The sequence below is a fragment of the Lithobates pipiens genome, unplaced genomic scaffold (assembly GCF_037356315.1).
Source record: "Lithobates pipiens isolate NorthernLeopardFrog02 unplaced genomic scaffold, aLitPip1_a1.2 Scaffold_6, whole genome shotgun sequence".
In the NCBI taxonomy this organism is placed as follows: Eukaryota; Metazoa; Chordata; class Amphibia; order Anura; family Ranidae; genus Lithobates; species Lithobates pipiens.
The window spans coordinates 11,986,349-12,010,141 of NW_027507881.1; the positions used below are offsets into that span (position 1 = coordinate 11,986,349).

Here is a 23,793-nt window from a genome sequence, read left to right on the forward strand (position 1 = left end):
AATTTACGTCTTTTTTTTCCCCACAAAAAGAAACTTTCTTTCGGTGGTATTTGATCACCTCTGCGGTTTTTCTTTTTTGCGCTATAAAGAAAAAAAAGAGCGACAACTTTGAAAAAAAAAAATATATATTTTTTTTACTTTCTGCTATAATATATATCCAAAAAAATTTAAAAAAAAAATGTCATAAATGTAGGGCAATATGTATTCTGCTACATGTTTTTGGTAAAAAGAAATCACAATAAGTGTATATTGATTGCTTTGCGCAAAAGTTATAGTGTCTACAAAATAGGGGATAGATTTAGGGAGTTTTAATTTTTTTTTATTGTTTTTACTGGTAATGGCGGCAATCTGCGATTTTTAGCGGGACTGCGCCATTACGACGGACAAATATGATCCTAATGACACTTTTTGGGAACCAGTGACAAAAATGCACTGATCACTGTATAAGTGACACTGGAAGGAAAGGAGTTAATATATATATATATATATATATATATATATATATATATGTATATGTGTGTGTGTGTGTATATATATATATATATATATATATATATATATATATACACATATTCAGTTTGTGTCTACACTCAGCGGGGACCCCTTCCAATCTAAGGGGCTCTTCAGTCTTAAAGCGGAGCTCCACCCGAATCCTAAAAAAATTCTCCTTAACCACTTCCCGACCAGCGCACGACGATGTACGTCGACAGAATGGCACGGGCAGGCATATTGGCGTACAGGTACGTCCAATACTCAATGCCGCCCTGCCATCGGGAGTGCGCCGCCGGCGGCACGCTCCCGCGCTGGTCGGGACCCCCGTGAGTCCGCTCGCGGGACCCGCGGACTCGATCGCCGCGGGCATCCCTGCGATCGTCTCACGGAGCGGCCGAATGGAGGAAATGCCGAGTAAACAGCATTTCTCCATTCTGCCTAGCAACTAGTGACGCTGATCTCTGCTCTATGTGATTGGAGCAGAGATCAGTGTTTACTAAATGAAAGCCCAACCCCCCCACAATTAGTAACACACCCCTAGGAACACTTAACCCCTACACTGCCGCCCACTGGTTAACCCCTTCACTGCCAGTGTCATTTACACAGGAATCACTGCATTTATATAGCAGTGATTACTGTATAAATGACAATGGTCCCAAAAATGTGTCAAAAATGTCCGATGGGTCCCCCACAATGTCGCAGTCACAATAAAAATCGCTGATCGCCGCCATTACTAGTAAAAAAAAATAATAAAAAATTATTAATAAAAATGCTATAGAAAAAACTATCCCTATTTTGTAAACGCTATAACTTTTGCGCAAACCAATCAATAATCGCTTATTGCGTTTTTTTTTACCAAAAATATGTAGAAGAATACGTATCGGCCTAAACTGAGGGAAAAAAATGTTTTTTTATATATTTTTGGGGGATATTTATTATAACAAAAAGTAAAAAATAATGCGTTTTTTTCAAAATTGTCGCTCTATTTTTCTTTATAGCGCAAAAAATAAAAACCGCAGAGGTGATCAAATACCACCAAAAGAAAGCTCTATTTGTGGGAAAAAAAGGACGTCAATTTTGTTTGGGAGCCATGTCGCATGACCGCGCAATTGTCAGTTAAAGCGACGCAGTGCCGAATCGCAAAAAGTGGTCTGGTCTTTGACCAGCAAATTGGTCCGGTCTGAAAGTGGTTAATACTGATTTTCGCTGTTATATACAAAGAGGACCTTTACCTTTCATGTCACTTTTTCTGTGATTTATTTCTGGCCATTTCCGGGTCCTGGTCGCTGCGAATATGGGCGGTGTGGCTGCGGATATGGGCGGGGTTACAGCGTCCAGGTCCACACTTCCTTTCTGCCGCACCGTCTCTTGGGATCCTTTTTTCTTGTTCCCAGGAGTCAGTGCGGCGGCCAAGCGCGAGTTATCGCAGGATTACGAAACAATTTTTATCTCAGTTGCCATCACAACGGGGCGGGACTTCCTACGACGCCGCCCGTTGTGATGGCAACCTGAGATGTTGACGACGCTCCAATCTGCAGTTACTGCGCATACGCGAGATCGGCGCTCGAACGGGCGGTGCATGCTGGCCCACAGCAGCACAGTGTCCCGGAAGAGGATGCCTGTGGGCTTCACATGCCAACCGGCAGCATCAAACGTTTTTTTATGCAGTGAAAACTGAAAACTGAAAACTGAAGTCTTTAAAACGGAACAAGTGAGTCATATATCTAATAATCTTAATCATTGTCATTTTGCCCAAAAAAAAAAGTTGGATACAGTGGAACCCCGCTTTAACAAAAAAATAATAAAAAAATCAGAAGAAGAAGAAGGGGTGAAAGTGCTCAGTAGGGAAGTGATTCAACTGTTGCGCTAATATGAGACATGAAGAAATTGGAAGTACCACTATTTCATTCTCCAGGGTCTCTGCTTCCAGAAAATATATCATGGTTGGGGGGAGGGGAGGGGGGGGGGGGGTTGAACTAAACTTCAGCCATAAAATGTGCTCAAATAAACAGTGTTCCAGCAGTGAAAGCGTTAATGTGCAGCATGCTACACCTCCGCACTGCCCCGCCCACTACATTCCGCACTGCCCCGCCTATTCAGGCGCTGACTGGTCGCGCCCCCGGCCCAAACCCCGCCCTTTTGTCACACCGCGCACAGGTCGAACTCCCGATTGGCTGACGAGTTGACAAGTAGCAGGCGGAGGAGCGCGGCGTGCAGTAGATGAACGGAGCCGGGAAGTGGATCGCAGTCTGTCCGCCCAGAGCGCCCCTGTGAGCGGGCAGCGGACCCCGCGCCTTACCGCTCACCTCCCACCATGCTCCTTTTCCTCACCGGACCGGTCCTCCTTCTCCTACTACCCGCCTGCCTGGCGCCCCTTCCCCGCACCGTCTACTCCAACCACTGGGCTGTGCGGGTCCCGCGGGGACCGGAGGAGGCGGCGCGGCTGGCGGACAAGTACGGCTATGTGAACCTCGGCAAGGTGGGCGATCTCATCGTATACCGATCACCGCACACACTCCACCGATCAATTCTACATACACGACCCATAGAGGCCCCCCCCCCTTCCATCATACACACCCCGATCTGATCGCACAACCTCTCCCCGTCCCCGGATATAGAGATCCGATAATCCCATACATCTCATCATTACCGGGGAGAGCAAAGTTACATTGTTACCGCGTGTGCGATCCTCTGATCGGTCATCCCATCCATTCCCTTCACTCTCTGCACTTCTATTCTGGGTATGTGTGTCATTGATGTGTGTGTGTGTGTGTGTGTGTGTATATATTTACACATCTCCAGTGTGTGTATGTATATATATATATGCACAAGCACACTTTTTTTTTCTTCTGTAATGGAACATATGTTCAGTTTTTTAATGAAAATTAAATTGTGTGATCTATAAATTTATACTTTTTTTTTTTTATATTGCTACTGTGTAATGGATTATGTTGTAAGTGTAAGCATATATATATATATGTGTGTGTATATATATGTGTATATATATGTGTGTATATATATATAATACACACACACACTGTGTTTTCTCTTGCTCATGTTCTGGATCTTGGTTTCATTTATTTAGTTGCAGAGTAAAACTGTATACATTGTTGATGTATAGATAGCTCATTTATATATCCTCTATCCTCTATATATCCTCTATATATTTTTTTTCTTTTGCTGATGTGTGATGGATCATATTCTGTTTCTGTAGTAAATGTAATGCTCGGTGTGTGTATGTGAATATATATATATATATATATTACAGTTCTGATGTGTATATGTTGTAATTTATGCTGAATTGTTGTCTGTAATATATATCCTTGAGGGTAGGGACTGATGTGAATGCACTAAATCTATGTAGAGCACTGTGTAAGCTGTTGGTGCCATGTAAGTACCAGTAATAATAGTGTGTGTGTGTATGTATATATGTGTGTGTATATATATATATATATATATGTGTATGTGTGTGTGTGTGTGTATATATATATATATATATATATATATATATATATATATATATATATATATATATAAATTATTATTAAAAAAAAAAAAAAATTCTCTATAAAGCACACAATGGGGGAGATTTACCAAAACTGGAGCACTCGGTATCTGGTGCAGCTGTGCATAGTAGCCAATCAGCTTCTAACTTTCAGCTTGTTCAATCAAGCCTTGACAATAAAACCTGGGATCTGATTGGTTACTATGCAGAGCTGAATCAGATTCTGTGTGCTTTGGTTTTAGTAAATCCCCACCCCAGAAGTGGTCAGTGCAGCATCCAATGATCTTGGTGTGTTTGTTAGCAATGTTTGGAGTGTGCTGGACACACATACTGGACTGATGTACTACACATGAGGCTGCTTTGTGTGTAATCATCCCCATCCTAAACATGAACAGTACTCTGTGCTGTGTGTGTGTAAAATATATATATTTTTAGTATATGAGATTGTGTATATGTGTGTGTATATGTGTGTGTATATATATATTTATTGGTGTATATTTTTTTATATATATTATATTAGTGTGTGTAAATAGACAGTATGAGTTGTGTTGAAAAACTTGCACTGTGCCTTGTCTAAACATTGACCGGGGAGTGCCTCTTCTCTTGGGCTGTGTGTATAATCGATCGCTATATCTATATAACACACACCTCTGGGTCCTAGCATTAAGGGTCTGATCACCCTGTATACCATCCCAGCGCCCGATAACGCACGCCCTCCTAATGTCACGTATTTGGCGGTCACATCTCTGGCTGTTATGCCGTATTATTAAAATTGTGACCCGTCTGATATTTTTCTGTTATAAAATGTGTGAATAGTGATAAGTGCTCCATATCACATTACAACCTGCAGTGTAAACTGCAAAGAACACCCGGCTGAATCTGACACTTTGGTGTGAATGACCCCCCCCTTTTTTTTTTTTTTATGCAATATAATTTATTCCCATCGCTGTCACTGTGTTTCTACAAGTAGATTCCTCGTTTAGGTTCCCAGCACATGATCCGTAATAGAATGTCATTCCAGTTCTCGGTGATCGGGATTGTGGGGAGGATCGTAGATCCGGTCAGACAATCTGCGGTCACTTATGGGTTCAGCACATTGCGCTGATGTCGGGGAGGTGATCCTCAGTGATGGGAGCTTCATGTCAACTATTCTGGTTCCCGACACTCAGTTCTGCCTGTTTTCTATAAAGCTGCAGAGATGCCATCTGTGTACTTTGCCATTTACAAGTTGGCATCATTGTGTATTTTTAGTCGCTCCGCACGCGCGTTCTCACACCTATCCCACTTTTCTCAAACATTCACCTTGACACCTGATTTGTCAATACATCTGGATTCCATCATGTGTGCTCACCTTTCGCCTATGACAATGTGAGATGAGCAAAGGTTAGTTTTTTAAGGGTTAGTTAAGGGTTAATTTATTGATATTTAGTATTTATATTTTATTTTTTGTGCATTTTACATTTATTTATTATTTATTCATATAATAAAATAAAAATATAATGACCCCAACGCCTAACCCTAACCTGAACTCGAAACCCCTCACCCTAATGAAAAAACAGGGTGGATATAAATCAATGATTTAAAAAAAGAAAAATCTATTTTTTTTTTTTTTTTTTAATCTTTTTTTTTTTTTTCAAATGTATTTTAATAACAACATGCTTTTGGAGTAAAAATCTGTCTAAAGATAGTTTTCTATTTAAGATACATTAATAATTTAGTTTATCAAGTATAAAATGGAGCTTAGTTATGTAGCAAGAGGCTGTATATTCTGCAATATAAAATTTTTGTTAAACTCATTCAATGAATCCAAGCTCTGCAAGATAACATGCATTGCTGCAAATCTATGTACCCTACAAACTGTATGATTTAATTGGTTCTGATATCCCTGTTTTACTAACATGACAGCTTATTATTATAAATAGGAAACCTTCATATTGTTTGCAAATATTAAAAATTCTAACTACCAGCAAGAATGAGTTCTTACATGTAAAGAGCACCTGTCATTTCAGACCCATCATGGCAGTGCCTGTTGGGCATCCACTCACCTGCTGCCGCCACGTCCCTCACCTTGTTGTCACTGCCGCATCAACAGCCGTCCCATTAAAGTGAATGGAACTGTCAGTGAGCCGACAGCGGGTCGGAGGAGGAGGGCGTCGACAGCGGGCCGGGGGGCGCCGGCAGCGGGTCGGAGGAGGGGGGGGCGGCGCGGCAGCGGGTCGGAGGAGGGGGGGGGGCGGCAGCGGGTCGGAGGAGGAGGGGGGGGGCGCGGCAGCGGGTCGGAGGAGGAGGGGGGGGGCGCGGCAGCGGGTCGGAGGAGGAGGGGGGGGGCGCGGCAGCGGGTCGGAGGAGGAGGGAGGGGGCGCGGCAGCGGGTCGGAGGAGGAGGGAGGGGGGGGCGACAGCGGGTCGGAGGAGGGGGGGGGCGACAGCGGGTCGGAGGAGGGGGGGCGACAGCGGGTCGGAGGAGGGGGGGGGGGCGACAGCGGGTCGGAGGAGGAGGGGGGGGGCGACAGCGGGTCGGTGGAGGAGTTGCCTCTGTTTAATCTTCAACTGCCATGGCGCTGCACATGTGATTCGTTATGACACCAGCCATTGGATGGTTTGATAGTTTGGCTGAGAGCACAGCCAATGTGCAGTTAGCATTCCCGGCATGCCTTTTTTTTTTTTTTAAACTGTTTAAATCGATGGGTTTACTTCCACTTTAAGGCAACAAAAAAACAATATATTAAAAATGAATTTATTGTACAAAAAATTCATACATAAACAATTGATTATTCCTATAAAAAAAAATCATAGAAAGAAACATCATTGCACAATTCTAAATGTTAAAAACATTTAAGAAAGTGATACTATCTGCTATAAAATCCAGGGACCCCCCAGAACCGCTGGTGGTGCCGGAAAAGAAAACTTAATTCAACGCGTTTCAATAGTAATTATCAATACAATCTTCATCAGGGACATTGTATCACTATCTAAGACAGATCAAAAATCATTAATTTAGTGCATATAGTATGAAGTAATTTCCCAAGTACATAATATTTCATATACAATGCAACTCTTTAATTTTTTTTTTATATATTTAAAGATTCAATTTTAGAATAAACTGTCAGGTTAGTAAAACGGTGATATCAGAACCGATTCAATCACAGTTTGTAGTGTACATAGATTTGCAAAACAATGGGATAAAGGAATATTCCTGAACTTTGTTCTATCTCATGGTTACTGTGAAATTGTGTGAATGCATCAATGCAGTGCATGGTATCTCAGCCTGAAGTGCTTGGATTCATGGAATGAGTTTACAAAGAATGTAAATTCCAGAATATATAGCCTCATGCTACATAACTAAGCTCTATTTCATGCTGAATTAACAAAATTATTAATTTATCTTAAACTATCTTTAGATTTTTTACTCTAAAAATATTTTATTAAAATTTGATAAATCACAAATCCAATTTAACCGGTTCCCGACCAGCGCACGACGATGTACGTCGACAGAATGGTACGGGCAGGCATATTGGCGTACATGTACGTCCAATCTTCAATGCCGCCCTGCCATCGGGAGCACGCCGCCGGCGGCGCGCTCCCGCGCTGGTCGGGACCCCCGTGAGTCCGGTCGTGGGACCCGCAGACTCGATCGCCGCGGGCATCCCCGCGATCGTCTCACGGGACGGCTGAATGGAGGAAATGCCGTGTAAACAGCATCTCCCTGTTCTGCCTAGCAACTAGTGACTCTGATCTCTGCTCCATGTGATTGAAGCAGAGATCAGTGTTCACTAAATGAAAGCCCAGCCCCCCCACAGTTAGTAACACGCCCCTAGGAACACTTAACCCCTACACTGCCACCCACTGGTTAACCCCTTCACTGCCAGTGTCATTTACACAGGAATCACTGCATTTATATAGCAGTGATTACTGAATAAATGACAATGGTCCCAAAAATGTGTCAAAAATGTCCGATGGGTCCCCCACAATGTCGCAGTCGCAATAAAAATCGCTGATTGCCGCCATTACTAGTAAATAAAAAATTATTAATAAAAATGCTATAAAACTATCCCTATTTTGTAAATGCTATAACTTTTGCGCAAACCAATCAATAATCGCTTATTGCGTTTTTTTTTTGTTTTTTTTACCAAAAATATGTAGAAGAATACGTATCGGCCTAAACTGAGGGAAAAAAATGTTTTTTTTATATATTTTTGGGGGATATTTATAATAAAAAAGTAAAAAATGTGTTTTTTTTTTCAAAATTGTCGCTCTATTTTTGTTTATAGCGCAAAAAATAAAAACCGCAGGGGTGATCAAATACCACCAAAAGAAAGCTCTATTTGTGGGGAAAAAAGCACGTCAATTTTGTTTGGGAGCCACGTCGCACGACCGCGCAATTGTCAGTTAAAGTGACGCAGTGCAGAATCGCAAAAAGTGGTCTGGTCTTTGACCAGCAAAATGGTCCGGTCTGAAAGTGGTTAAATAAAATAAAAAAATCGGTGTCTTAACAAATTAACACCTAGAGACATGGATGGAGAGGGGAGTTGGCTTTGGGGAACAAAAGTAAAATTTTCAGTTTGTGCTCAGTTTAGTTGTGCTTTAAAGCGGAGCTCCACCATAACATTTTTAAAGCCAGCAGCTACAAATACTGCAGCTGCTGACTTTTTTAATAAATGGACACTTACCTGTCCCAGGGTGTCCGTGATGTCGGCCGCAGATGACGAGCAATCGCTCATCTCTCGGCTGCCCCCGCTGCCATCCTCTGTCAGGGAATCAGGAAGTGAAGCGTTGCAGCTTCACTGCCCGATTCCCTACTGCGCATGCGCAAGTCGCGCTGCGCTTCTTCACTGGTCCCTGTTGTGTTCCGAGAACTGTGCGTTTCCCAGAACACAACGGGGGGGCGGCCATTTTGTGGCTAGTTATACTCGAAAGTGGGTGCAGATACCTGTATTATACAGGTATCTGCACCCCCCCTCCCCCCTGAAATGTGCCAATTGTGGCACCGGAGGGGGGGGGGGGGGGAATCCGCTGAGCATAAGTTCCACTTTAGGGTGGAGCTCCACTTTAACTTGTCCTAGGGAGGGGCAACCATATTGAGCAGCATTGCCACCCTAGGACAGGAAGGTTTAGGACTACATTATTATTTTTGATTTATATAGCGCCAACAGTTTACGCAGCACTTTACACTCTATAGGGGGGAGACAACACAATACAGTACAATACAGAAGGTACAGGAGGGCCTGACTCCTAGAGCTTACATTCTAAAGGGAGGGGGTGGTGGTACAAAAGGTAATAGCTGCAGAGAATGATTCGATGGGGGTGGCTCGGGGACAGGTGGGTGTGGGATAGACTTCCCTGAATAAATGACTTTTCAGGGAACTCTTAAAGGTGGACAGGGTAGTCCCCGGAGATGGCAGGGAAAAATGCTAACTGATGAGTCCAGAGGCGGTGTGTGCGGGAAGTTGGCAAGGTTTTTAGCTAGACAAACTGCTCATTATTTCTACTTGTTGAGCAGATCTAATTCACTTTAAATTGAATACATAACATTCAAAACAGGAGCAAATGTTCACAAGCACTTTAAAGAGTATCTCCACTTTTGTTAAATATATATATATATTTTTTTTAAGCATACTTTGTTGCCGATTTCTATTTTATTTTTTATTTTGAAGAAATAGCTGTTTCTCTGTGTCCATGTATAGAGTGAATGGGAGTGATTTTAGAATTGCCAATCAGTTGCTGGACTTAAAGCGTAACTCCACTTTTGTTAAAAGAAAAAACATTTCCCCCCCTGGGTGATCTCTGTACATTGCAAGGATTATAACCTTTGTTGCAGATTTCTACTTTTTTTTTTTTTTTTTTGTTCTGAAGAAATCCCTGTGTTCCTCTGTGCTAAGTGGGTCTAATGCAGGGGTTGACAAATTTGCTTGGAATCTAGGAGCCAGCTAAAAAAGTTAGGAGCCAGGTCGGTGACGGCGATCTGGACCTGTCCCTGGCCTGACATGGAGACGAGTGAGGGGAAGATAGCCCCCAGCCCCCCACATATGAGATCACCTCTCATTGGACACACCGCTCGAGTGCTAAATGGCCGCTGTGATTGGTCATTTAGCATGATCTGTGATTGGCTGTATCCAAGGGACACGGCCAACACAGAACTTCCCTGATGCTCGCCCATGGCGGCGTGCAGAGGGGAAGTAAACAGGAGGATGTCTAGGGACGCCCTCCCGGCAATTGGTGTCCGCGCTGTAGACATCTTTCGTCTATAGCGCGGGCACGAAGTGGTTAACAAAAGAATGTGACTATTTCCGACATATTCCCGCTCATTTACTGCCATTTCCCTGCTAAGGGTTCGATCAGGTCCGCCTGAAAAACTGACAGGTGAACCTGATCAGACAGCCCTTGTGAAAGGGGTCAAGCAGGGAGGATTACAAATAATATTTTTTTTTTCCTTAATTAAAATAATTTTTTTTTTTTACTTTTTACAAAAAAAAAAAATTACAAAATATATATATATATATATATATATATATATATATATATATATATATATATATTTACATTTATAAATAAATTAATAAATTTAATAATATATATATATATAATATAATGAGAAGCCATTTACCAGCCACCACACTCACCGTTGGGCAAAAAACAGGCAGGGGAGCTTCACTCCATTAGGAATTAGCATTATTGGAATAGGGTGTAATTTCTACATCCACCACAAGATGGCGCCAGACTACCGAAAGATTTTAGAAGGCCGCAAAGCCGCGGCCTCAATTACTGGCCGGCGCGGCCCGATGGAATTGCGCGGCGGAGTTCGGGGTCCAAATGGAGACAGGATACCCCAGCAGCGTTGCCCCAGTCGCCAGGACACGAAATCTAGGCGCAAATGCGACCTGGCGACCGGGGTTTGTCGAGCCCTGGTCTAATGGGAGTGGTTTCATAATGATCAATCAGCTGTGAAGCTGCAGAGCACTAATGAGGAAAGATGCTGGGCCTGCGTCCCCTTTAGACGTGATTTCCTATTGAAAGTATTTCACCAAAAAATGAAATTTTTGTTGCAGGAGATGCCTGAAATCGGACTTGTATCTTAGGGACTTCTGGGAAAATTGAGCCAATCACACAAGCAGGAAACGACATTTCTGGGGCGTGTTCAGTACAGTCTGTATACAGAACACCTCCAGGTGGCCATATTGCATTTTACAGAAAATGACAGCGGCTGCAGATTGAAAAGTAAAGGTCATTTTTAATAACGTTTAATTACAATATGACTTGTGTCGCTGTTGTATAAGCTATATATTTTTTTTATGTGCTATCCCCCCCCCCCCCCCCCCATGAAAGTAGTTACCCTTTAAAAGGGTTCTAATGAGGAAAGTGGCAGGGTCTGATTTCCCTTTGAGTATCTCACCAAAAATAAAAAAATTTGTTGCAGAGGATGCCCAAAATGACTTGTATCTTAGCACAGACTTCTGGGAAAATCAGTGAGCCAATCACACAAGCAGGAATTTACATATCTGAGAGGGCGTTCTGTATACCATCTGTGTACAGAACACCTCCAGGCTTCCATATTGCATTTTACAGAAAATAACAGCTGCAGATTGAAATGGAAAGCATTTTTTTTTTCATAACATTCAATTACTATATGACTTGTGTAGCAATTGTGTATATATATATATATATATATATATATATATATATTTTTTTTTAATTTGTTATATTTTTTCCCCCAACAAAAGTGGAGTTACCCTTTAAGTGATGTGTATTCCACACAAAGCTTGTCGGTCAGCACTGAGGTTGTAGTTTTCTGCTTGGATTGCTCTCAGTACAGATCGCCATTCATGACAACTGGAACATTACAAGATCAACATCCACATAGAAAAAAAACACCGCCCTGCAATTTATATCACGCATTTTAAGAGGAACTTTTTCAACAGCTCGTGGAGCCAAATTAAATATTCACATATTAAATCCAAAAAAATAAAATATATACTATATCTCACAAAAGTAAGTACACCCCTCATATTTTTGTTAATATTTTCATCTTTTCATGTGACAACACTGAAGAAATGACACTTGTCTACAATGTAAAGTAGTGATTGTACATTTTCTGTCCCCTCAAAATAACTCAACACACAGCCATTAATGTCTAAACCGCTGGCAACAAAAGTGAGTACACCCCTAAGTGTAAATGTCCAAATTGGGCCCAATTAGCCATTTTCCCTCCCCGGTGTCATGTGACTCGTTAATGTTACAAAGTCTCAGGTATGAATGGGGAGCAGGTGTGTTAAATTTGTTATCGCTCTCTTACTGGTCACTGGAAGTTCAATATGGCACCTCATAGCCAAGAACTGAGGATCTGAAAAAAAATTGTTGCTCTACATAAGGATGGCCTAGGCCAGCCATTCTCAACCAGGGTTCCGTGGTATATGTGGTATCTCCATACTCAGGAGTAGCAGAATATATTTTGGGGTGTCATTTTTAGGGCTGAAACAACTAATCGATTAATCGACAACTAATCGATTATAAAATTAATCGATTACTATTTTCATAATCGATTAATCGGCCAGCAACAAAATGGGGTTAAAGTTAATGAGTCTGATATTTATCAGATTGACCTAATAGTATATACACTATATCTCTCCTCTAATGGTATATACACTATATCTCTCCTCTAATGGTATATACACTATACCTCTCCTCTAATGGTATATACACTATACCTCTCCTCTAATGGTATATACACTATACCTCTCCTCTAATGGTATATACACTATACCTCTCCTCTAATATATGCAGTATAACTCTCCTCTAATAGTATATACAGTATATCTCTCTTCTAATAGTTATACAGTATATTTACTCTAATAGTATATACAGTATATATCTTCTAATAGCATATACAGTAGATCTCTCCTATAATGGTATATACAGTATCTCTCTAATAGTATATATCCTCTAATAGTATATACAGTAGAGTATATCTTCAGTAGAGTATACAGTATATCTCCTCTAACAGTATATATCCCCTCTAATATACAGTATATCTCTTCTCTCTGTTATTCTCAGAGTGGATTAGATATTTTGCTCCCTAACCATATAGTTGGCTATTTATAGTTACCACTGCATATAGAGATATTTAAGAATAAATTGCCCTTTTTTTTTAAAACTTTACATATCAACTAAATTATACACCACACTTTTTTTCTAAGGTTATTAACCGATTAATCGGCCAACTAATCGATTATGAAAATAATCGTTAGTTGCAGCCCTAGTAATTTTTGCTGTGTAAATGCTATGTGTTAGAAGTATTGTATAAATGGACAACTTTGTGTAAAAAAAAAAAAAAAAAAAAAATGCGTTTTAATTTTCTCAAATCGCCTTTCAGGACAACCCCGGAGAGAGTGTAGCTCCACCTTGTAATTGGGAAACACATGCCCACTTTAAAAACACCTCCTCTTCCTCCATGGCTTCAGTTATTGTGTTTCCTCCTTGGAGGAAGCATGTGCCTGAACCAGGGAGAGCTACACTCTCTGCAGGGGAGTAAGGCTTACCTTTCGTTGTTTCTTTTTTGACCCCCAGCAGCATCTCCACGGGGAGAGGACTCCTGGAGCTCCTGGTCCCGCCATCTCACGGGAGTAAGGACCCTCGGAGTGCCGGCGTCGGGTGCCCGGTGTCCGCTGGTTAGCGCAGGGAGGGCTCTGTTGCTGGCGGAGGCCGCTGCAGGTCAGCGGCATGGCTCCGTTTTCGTCGCCGGGTCCCGGGCGGCGACGGCGTCGTTCACGGTGACGCGCGGGCGCTCTGAGGGGGCGTGGCGCCGTGGTTCAAGCGCCTGGAACGCAGGGATCATGGGGCGGGTCAGGTGACCGCGTGCTTCCGCTTCCGGCCGGCCCTGATGACGCGGCGGCCGGGAAAATTTAAAATGACAGAGCTGTTTGTGATAGCTGCCTCACTCAAACGATGGAAGAGTGTAAGCCAGCTATGGCGGAGACGGGCGCCCCTAGCACCGGTCCAGCCCAGGTACGTAAGGTGCACTGGCACCCTCTGCTTTACTGTTGGGCTATGTCTTTGTCTGTTCCCCCCTCTTGGGGGCCTGTCGCTGCAGGTCAGAGGTGGACTTCGCTCTGACCTTTTGCAGCCTAGTTCTGGGGTCTCACTAGTAGTCTGTTTGGTGGTGGGTCTCTGCACTGGCTTGGTGTTAAGCAGCTGGTTGTTGAGAGCTTTTAGTGAGTTAAACCTGTATGTCGTTTCAGGAAAAATCACTAGGAAAAGCTAGACCAGGTCAGAGAAAATGTCCTTCTTGCAAGACCCCCCTCAGAGATTCATGGCAGAAGGCAATGTGCAGAAATTGTATCAGAGAATTGGTGGAAGAGGAAACATCTCAACAATATAAGGATTTGTTTTCTTCGGTTAAAGAGCTGACAAACTCCTTGAATTCAGTCAGGTCCATCCTGATACAAAACCCTCCCGCACAGACCGAGCCTCAGAACTTACCGCCCAGCCCCAGGGCGTCGTCATCCAGACAGGTGGAAACTGAAGAGTCTGGAGACGAAGGGGGTAGTACTCTCATCTCCTTCAGGGATTCTGAGGAGGAGGAAGAGGAAGAAGATAGCAGGGGCTCCAAATTCAAGCTATCACTAGAGGAAGTAGATGATATTCTTAAAGCAATCTACACTACTCTAGAAATTCAAGAAGAAAAAGTACAACTGTCAGTTCATGACAAAATGTACCAGGGGTTGGACGAAACAAAACGGAGAGTTTTTCCAGTCCACAGGGTCCTCTCAGACTCAGTGAGAAAGGAGTGGAAGGACCCAGAAAAAGCCCCTTTCTTCTTTAAAGCTCTCAAGAGAAGGTTTCCCTTCGAAGATAAGGACTCAGAGGTTTGGAACAAGAAACCCAGAGTCGATGCAGCTTTCTCGCAGGTATCCAGACGAACGGATCTAGCCTTTGAGGATATGGGGATCCTTAAAGACCCAATGGACAAAAAAGCTGACTCCATCCTTAAAAAGGCTTGGGATGCTGCGTCAGTCAGTCTAAAACCAGCTATGGCAGCTACGGTAGTGGCCAGGAATCTGGAATGTTGGGTAGAGAAGCTGAAGAGCCATATTGAGGCGGGGACACCCCGCAAGGATCTCTTAGAGTCCTTTCCACTGATCCTGAATGCAGTCAAATACATGGCGGATGCATCAGCAGAATCGGTTAAACTGTCCGCTAGGTCTTCGGCTCTTGTAAATTCAGCCAGGAGAGCAGTTTGGCTGAAAACATGGTCTGGGGACACTGCTTCTAAGGTCAAGCTGTGTGGTCTTCCCTTCTCGGGTGACTTGCTCTTTGGTCCCGATTTAGAGTCTGTGCATAGTCTGTCTAAAAAGAAGGCTTTTCCAGTTAAGAAAAAGCAGGTTGCCAAAAAGAATTTTCGTGCTTTTCAGAAGTCCCATAAAAAAGACCAGGAGCGCAAGAGCAGATGGGGTTCACAGAAGGGCAAAGGCAAGGGTGGAGTCCTCTTTAGATCTCCCCCAGAGCAGTCCCCTAAGAGCAAGTGACAATATCTCCCCAGTGGGGGGGAGACTGTCAGCTTTTCGCGAACAATGGGACAGGCTGTCTCCAAATCTGTTCGTGAAGAGCGTTGTCGATCAGGGGTACAGGTTGGAGTTTTCAGAACTACCCCCGAGTAGGTTTTACGTGACAACATTGCCAAGGGATCAGGAGAAGGCCTCTGCAATGAAGCTTTTGTTACAGGAGCTGATACAGCAAGAGGTTCTGATTCAAGTCCCAGTAAACCAGCAGGGCGGGGGTTTTTATTCACATATTTTTCTGGTGAAAAAACCCTCAGGGAAGTACCGTCTAATCCTGAATCTGAAATTTCTGAACAGGTTCATTCGGTTCAAACATTTCAGGATGGATACAATTTTCTCCATCACAAAGCTGTTGACCCCAGAATGCTTCATGGCGTCCCTGGATCTAAGGGATGCCTACCTTCATATACCAATTCATCAGGCATCGCAGCAGTTCCTGCGCCTGGCATTGAAGGTGGGGAGTTCGGTATGGCACCTCCAATTCAGGGCTCTGCCATTCGGACTCTCGTCCTCTCCCAGGGTCTTTACGAAGATCATGGCAGAGGCTTTGGAGCCCCTGAAATTGAAGGGGATTCCAGTCGTCCCTTACCTGGACGACCTTTTGTTTTTTGCAGACTCCAGGGAGCAGGTCCTAGTCAATCTCCAGAGGGCCCAGTCTCACCTCGAGGGCCTGGGATGGCTTCTAAATCTAGAGAAGTCAATCCTGACCCCCTCACAGGAAATGAAATTTCTGGGGTATACGTTAAATTCGATTCTCCAGAAAGTTTTCCTGCCGTTGGAAAAACAGGAAAAGTTGCAGCTAGCTGTACAGCAGATACAGAGCAACCAGACAGTCTCAGTCAGGACGGCTATGGCAGTTCTAGGCCTGCTTACGGCAGCAATCCCGGCTGTTCAGTGGGCCAGGTTCCATTCCAGACCCCTTCAGAGGGAGGTTCTGTCAAGCTGGTCCCATCAGGATCCTTTGGAAAAACAGCTAAAAATTTCGTCAAGGACGAAAAGGGCTCTTTGGTGGTGGAGAGACCAGGCAAACCTCTCAAGGGGCCTGGTGTGGACCTTTCCTGTGGACAAGCGCCTTACTACAGACGCAAGTGCCTGGGGCTGGGGAGCCCATCTGGATGGTCAGACATCTCAGGGGGTTTGGTCCAAACAGGAAGCTCAAAGATCATCCAACTGGAGGGAGTTGAAGGCGATCTTTCTGGGATTAGTGGCCTTTCAGCAGAGTTTGAGAGGCCACCATGTCAAGGTGTTGTCAGACAACACAACAGCGGTTACCTACATTATGAAGCAAGGGGGAACCAGAAGCAGGAGCTTGATGGAGCTGGCCAATCTGTTGTTAGCCTGGGCAGAGCAGAACACAGCCTCACTATTGGCAGTGCATCTGAAGGGCTCTCAGAATTTGTTTGCAGACCTCCTAAGCAGGCGCAAATTGCTAGAGGCAGAATGGAGTCTGAATCAGGAGGTGTTCCTGATGATCTCCGAGGCTTGGGGGGTTCCACAGGTAGACCTTTTTGCCAGCCAGCAGAACTCAAAGGTGGACAGATTCTTTTCTCTTCACTGAGGAGATGCAGCAATAGGGTTGGATGCATTGGCTCACCCCTGGCATTACCAGTTGTGCTACGCCTTTCCCCCCTTTCCTCTAATTCCACTAGTACTGAGGAAATTCAGGGAAGAAAGGACAGACTTAATACTAGTCACTCCTTTTTGGCCAAAAAGGCCCTGGTTCGCGGGTCTTCGAAACCTAGCCTCGAAGCCCCCATGGAGGTTACCACTCAGAAAAGATCTGTTATCCCAGGGGACAGTAAGTCATCCAGAGGTGGAACTCCTACAGCTAACCGCCTGGTTTCTGAGGAGGACCTATTAAAAGCCAAAGGTCTCTCAGATAAAGTAGTAAAGACCCTGCTGTCTAGTAGGAAGGCAGTTACACAGGCAATTTACATGAAGGTCTGGAAAAAGTTCAACTCCTGGTGCAGTTCTAGAGAACTCAAGGTCAAGAGCACGGTGTCCGTCTTGGAGTTTCTCCATGAAGGAATGGAGAAGGGTCTCGCAGCCAGTACCCTGAAGACTCAGGTGGCTGCCTTATCAGTTTTCTTTGAAAAGACTTTATCTAAAGAAACTTTAATTTCTAGATTTTTTAGGGCTCTTGCTCGAAATAGACCAGTAGCCCTTAAAGACTTTCCCAGTTGGGATTTGTCTACAGTTTTACAGGGTCTCTCGGGAGCACCGTTTGAACCCATACAGGAAGCTTCTTTATAGAAGGTGGTTTTAAAAACAATCTTTTTGGTGGCCATCACCTCGGCCAGGAGAGTCAGCGAGCTCCAAGCTCTAGCTATTACAGAACCCTTCCTTAGAATTTATCAGGACAGGGTGGTACTGAGGACGGATCCAGCATTCCTACCGAAAGTATCCTCAGCTTTCCATCGATCACCAAGGAAATAGTGTTACCTACATTCTCTGCAACCCCAGCAAATGCAGGAGAGGAAGTTTTTCACACATTGGATGTGAGAAGGTGTCTATTACAGTTTCTGAAAGTTACTAAAGATTTTAGAAAATCAAACGCCCTCTTTGTGATATTTTCTGGATCACGCAAGGGGGAGAAAGCTTCTAAAAGTACGCTGGGTAGGTGGCTTAAGTTGGCTATAACAGAAGCCTATAAAGCAAAAGGAGAAATACCTCCCTCAGGTATTGCTGCCCACTCTACTAGATCCACGGCAGTTTCCTGGGCTGAAAGGGCCGGTGCAACGCCTGAACAAATCTGCAAGGCTGCCACTTGGTCCAGTTATTCGACATTTCTCCGGCACTACCGGTTAGATCTACTGTCTGCAGCAGATCAGGCCTTCGGCAGGAAGGTACTGCAGGCAGTAGTCCCGCCCTAGGGTAAGTTTCTCGGTTATCCTCTCCGGGGTTGTCCTGAAAGGCGATTTGAGAAAGACTAAGTTAGACTTACCGGTGACGGTATTTCTAAGAGCCTTTCAGGACCACCGTTACTTCCCTCCCTAGGTTATGCTTAGTAAATGTATTAAGTTCTACCATGGTGTTGTGCTTTCTGTGCTTTGTTTTCCAGCGTCGGAAGGCCACAATAACTGAAGCCATGGAGGAAGAGGAGGTGTTTTTAAAGTGGGCATGTGTTTCCTAATTACAAGGTGGAGCTACACTCTCTCCGGGGTTGTCCTGAAAGGCTCTTAGAAATACCGTCACCGGTAAGTCTAACTTAGTCTTTTCTTTACATATTTTCCAATTTTTGTGGAAAAATGACCTGTTCAAAAGGCTCATGCCTCCATAGCATATACGTTTGGGCGTTTTCTTTCCAAAAATTGGGTCATTTTTGGGGCGTTTCCATTGTCCTGATACTCCAGGGCCTTCAAAATTGCAAGAGGTAGTCAAATGTGTAATTTTATGTCCCTAGAACACCTGATGGTTCTCCCTATATGTTGGACCTCTCTGGCCACGCTGTGTAAAAATCTCACATGTGGTATCGCTATACTCAGGATGAACAGTAGAATGTGTTTTGGGGGTGTACTTTGTGGTATGCATATGCTGTGTGTAAGAAATAACCTGTTAATATAACAATTTTGTGGGGAACAAAAATCTATTTTACACAGAATTGTGGGGGAAAAAAATGACAACTTCAAAAAACTCACCATGCCTCTTACTAAATACTTTAAACTGTCTACTTTGCAAAAAAGGGGTCATTTGGGGAATATTTGTACTTTTCTGGCTTGTTAGGGTCTCAAGAAATGAGATAGGCCGTCTGTACATCAAATGTGATCAATTTTCAATGATTGGCACCATAGATTGTAGACTCCAACTTTCACAACGACCAAATAATGTACACGGATTTGTCATTTTTAACAAAGCTATGTATAAATTATGGGAAACATTTATGAAGGAAAATTACTAATTTGCAAACTTGACAAAGAAAATGCATTTTTTTAACAGCATTTTTGGCTTTTTTTTTCATAGCGCAAAAAAAAAAAAAAACAGCAGGGATTTAATACCACCAAAAGAAAGCTCTATTTGTGTGGAAAAAAGGGCAGAAATGTCACATGGGTACAGTGTTGCATGACTGAGTAATTGTCATTCAAAATGTGAGTGCTGAAAATTGGTCTAGTTAGGGTGTTTAAGTGCCCAGTGGGTAAGTGGTTGGGTAAGGACTGCAAGCAACGCAGGGTGCCGTGATGAGGCCTTGCAGCTTTCACATGCATTTGCAAATATGTGCTAACTAAACCCCTGCTTTTAACAGACGGTTAGACAGGTTAATTTGGTTGGTCAGCAGACTGGTTGGTGAGTTGAGCTATGGAATTGTCTGTTTTATATAGGTAAGTGGTTAAAAGCTAGTCAGTTATTTTGAGGGGACTGATGCGGATGGGTAAGCAAATTTTGCATGCAATTTATCGAGGCAATAGCTGGTGTTCTGCTGTTGGTACTTCAATCATCACGGTTGGTATGGTGTCACAATGATTGAAGCACATTTTTTATATTACATTGTAATTTAAATGAAATAGTTCAACTCGCCATAATGCAGAATCGGTGGGAGCCATGAGTGTCAGTTTCTACGTTGCCTGCCACCAAATGAGGAATGCCACTTGCCACGCTGCCTTCCACCAGATGAGGAATGCCACGTCGCCTGCCTGTGCCACTAGATGAGGAATGCCACGTCGCCTGCCTGTGCCACTAGATGAGGAATGCCACGTCGCCTGCCTGTGCCACTAGATGAGGAATGCCACGTCGCCTGCCTGTGCCACTAGATGAATGCCACGTCGCCTGCCTGTGCCACTAGATGAGGAATGCCACGTCGCCTGCCTGTGCCACTAGATGAGGAATGCCACGTCGCCTGCCTGTGCCACTAGATGAGGAATGCCACGTCGCCTGCCTGTGCCACTAGATGAGGAATGCCACGTCGCCTGCCTGTGCCACTAGATGAGGAATGCCACGTCGCCTGCCTGTGCCACTAGATGAGGAATGCCACGTCGCCTGCCTGTGCCACTAGATGAGGAATGCCACGTCGCCTGCCTGTGCCACTAGATGAGGAATGCCACGTCGCCTGCCTGTGCCACTAGATGAGGAATGCCACGTCGCCTGCCTGTGCCACTAGATGAGGAATGCCACGTCGCCTGCCTGTGCCACTAGATGAGGAATGCCACGTCGCCTGCCTGTGCCACTAGATGAGGAATGCCACGTCGCCTGCCTGTGCCACTAGATGAGGGATGTCACTGCATTGGTGAAACTGGTTCAGTGATCGTTCTTGAGTGAGGGCAGGAGAGCAGAGATGCAGTGAGAGATGTCATCTCTCTGCTCCCCGCCGCACCTCCGACACTTCACGGTGTGAGGGCGGAAGAGCGGTGATGCTAGACGGGCGGAGAGATGTCGTCATTGCTCGCCAGCCCACTTCTCTTTCGCCCGCTTGCTTTCCTCTCTGATCCAACGGTGCCTCACAATTTCATGCCTCCCGGCTGAAAAGACATTACAGCTTGCTAGTGGGCCACAACCTGGGTGTTCACGACCCTTTCTTTAGATCAAAGGAATACACTTTGGTGTGTAAATGAGGGAAGTTTAACCACTTTCAGACCGGACCATTTTGCTAGTAAATGACCAGAGGTCTTTTTACAATTTGGCACTGCGCTGCTTTAACTGGTAATTGCGCGGTCATGCAATGTTGTACCCAAACAAAATTTGCGTCCTTTTCTTCCCACAAATAGAGCTTTCTTTTGATGGTATTTGATTGCCTCTGCGATTTTTATTTTTTGCGATATAAACGTAAAAAGACCGCAAATTTTGAAAAAAAATATTTTCTACTTTTTATTAGAAAAATCCAATAAACTCAATTTTAGTCATACATTTAGGCCAAAATGTATTCAGCCACATGTCTTTGGTAAAAAGTCAATAATTGTATATTTATTGGTTTGCGCAAAAGTTGTCACATCTACAAACTAAGGTACGTTTTCTGGAATTTACGCAGCTTTTAGTTTGACTGCCTATCTCATTTCTTGAGGTGCTAAAATGGCAGGGCAGTACAAAACCCCCCCAAATGACCCCATTTTGGAAAGTAGACACCCTAAGGAAATTGATAAGTGGCATGTTGAGCCCATTGAATATTTTATTTTGCCTCAAGCGATTGAATAATGACAAAAAAAATATATATTTTTTTTTTTTACACAAAGTTGTCACTAAATGATATATTGCTCTCACATGCTATGGGCATATGTGAAATGACACCCCAAAATAAATTCTGCTGCTTCTCCTGAGTACGGGGATACCACATATGTGGGACTTTTTGGGAGCCTAGCCGCGTACGGGGCCCCGAAACCAAGAACCGCCTTCAGGTTTTCTAAGGGCGTAAATATTTGACTTCACTCCTCACTACCTATTACAGTTTTGAAGGCCATAAAATGCCAAGATGGCACAAAACCCCCACAAATGACCCCATTTTAGAAAGTAGACACCCCAAGCTATTTGCTGAGAGGCATGTTGAGTCCATGGAATATTTTATATTTTGCCACAAGTTGCGGGAAAATTACAAACTTTTTTTTTTTTTTTCACAAAGTTGTCACTAAATGATATATTGCTCACGCATGCCATGGGCATATGTGAAATGACACCCCAAAATAAATTCTGCTGCTTCTCCTGAGTACGGGGATACCACATATGTGGGACTTTTTGGGAGCCTAGCCGCGTACGGGGCCCCGAAAACCAAGCACCGCCTTCAGGCTTTCTAAGGGCGTTACAGTTTTGAAGGCCATAAAATGCCAAGATGGCACAAACCCCCCCCCCCCCCAAATGACCCCATTTTGGAAAGTAGACACCCCTAAATTTAGGGGTACACTAGTGAGACTAGGTAATAAATGGCGGGTGCCCTGAAACTATAAAAAAATAACTAACCAACCAGCGTCACCTGTAACAGTTATATGGTGATCACTGGTGAAAGGGTTAACTAGGGGGCAATCAGGGGGCTTTATGCGGTAGTATATGGGGGTCCCTGGCGCTATAAAAAGCTGCGGCGAACCTAAATACCTGCCTAACTAGCGTCACCTGTGACACTAATACAGCGATCAGAAAAACTATCGCTTATTAGGCTGGGTTCACACTGGAGCGATGCGGGAACGCCACGAATGCGCGGCGGGTTCCCGCATCACATGCCTCCCGGCGGCAGTTCACACTGCCCTATGCGAACTGCTGGGAGTGTCAGTGAAATGTTAATGACACCCCCAGATCAGTTTGCATATCGCAGTGCCATCTGCAAACTCGGATCGCATGGTGTGAACACCCATGCGATCCGATTCTGCTGCGGGCCAAAAAAAGGGTCCCGTGCGAATTTGCGGCGGGTGCGACACAAATTCAGCCATACTATCTGTATGGCTGAACTCGAATCGCACAGAGATCGGATGTGATTTGCACTGCAGTGCGGTGCGAATCACATCCGTTCTCATAAACCGCTGCAATGTGAACCCAGCCTTAGTGACACTGGGGACGGGGGGTGATCACGGGGTTAAACCTTTATTGGGGGGGTTAGGGGGGTACCTTAGAACTAAAGGGGGCTAACCCTAACTGCCCTAACAGTTATTACAGTCACAAATGACACCCGCCGGGTGATCAGGGGGTTAAACCTTTATTAGGTAATAAATGGCGGGTGCCCTGAAACTATAAAAAAATAACTAACCAACCAGCGTCACCTGTAACAGTTATATGGTGATCACTGGTGAAAGGGTTAACTAGGGGGCAATCAGGGGGCTTTATGCGGTAGTATATGGGGGTCCCTGGCGCTATAAAAAGCTGCGGCGAACCTAAATACCTACCTGCCTAACTAGCGTCACCTGTGACACAAATACAGCGATCAGAAAAACTATCGCTTATTAGGCTGGGTTCACACTGGAGCGATGCGGGAACGCCATGAATCCGCGGCGGGTTCCCGCATCGCATGCCTCCCGGCGGCAGTTCACACTGCCCTATGCGAACTGCTGGGAGTGTCAGTGAAATGTTAATGACACCCCCAGATCAGTTCGCATATCGCAGTGCGATCTGCAAACTCGGATCGCATGGTGTGAACACCCATGCGATCAGATTCTGCTGCGGGCCAAAAAAAGGGTCCCGTGCGAATTTGCGGCGGGTGCGACACGAATTCAGCCATACTATCTGTATGGCTGAACTCGAATCGCACAGAGATCGGATGTGATTTGCACTGCAGTGCGGTGCGAATCACATTCGTTCTCATAAACCGCTGCAATGTGAACCCAGCCTTAGTGACACTGGC

General features: G+C 44.3%; 1 protein-coding gene across 1 annotated transcript in view; it reads left to right on the forward strand.

Annotated features, from left to right (window-relative positions):
• Positions 1-2,681: 2,681 nt before the first annotated feature.
• LOC143958235 (proprotein convertase subtilisin/kexin type 6-like) overlaps positions 2,682-23,793 on the forward strand; it is a 303,257-nt gene continuing 282,145 nt past the window's right edge. Inside the window, exon 1 of the mRNA XM_077467752.1 lies at positions 2,682-2,971. Within this exon, the coding sequence (XP_077323878.1) occupies positions 2,807-2,971 (165 nt within the window). The 5' untranslated portion in view covers positions 2,682-2,806. The remainder of the gene's footprint in view (positions 2,972-23,793) is intronic.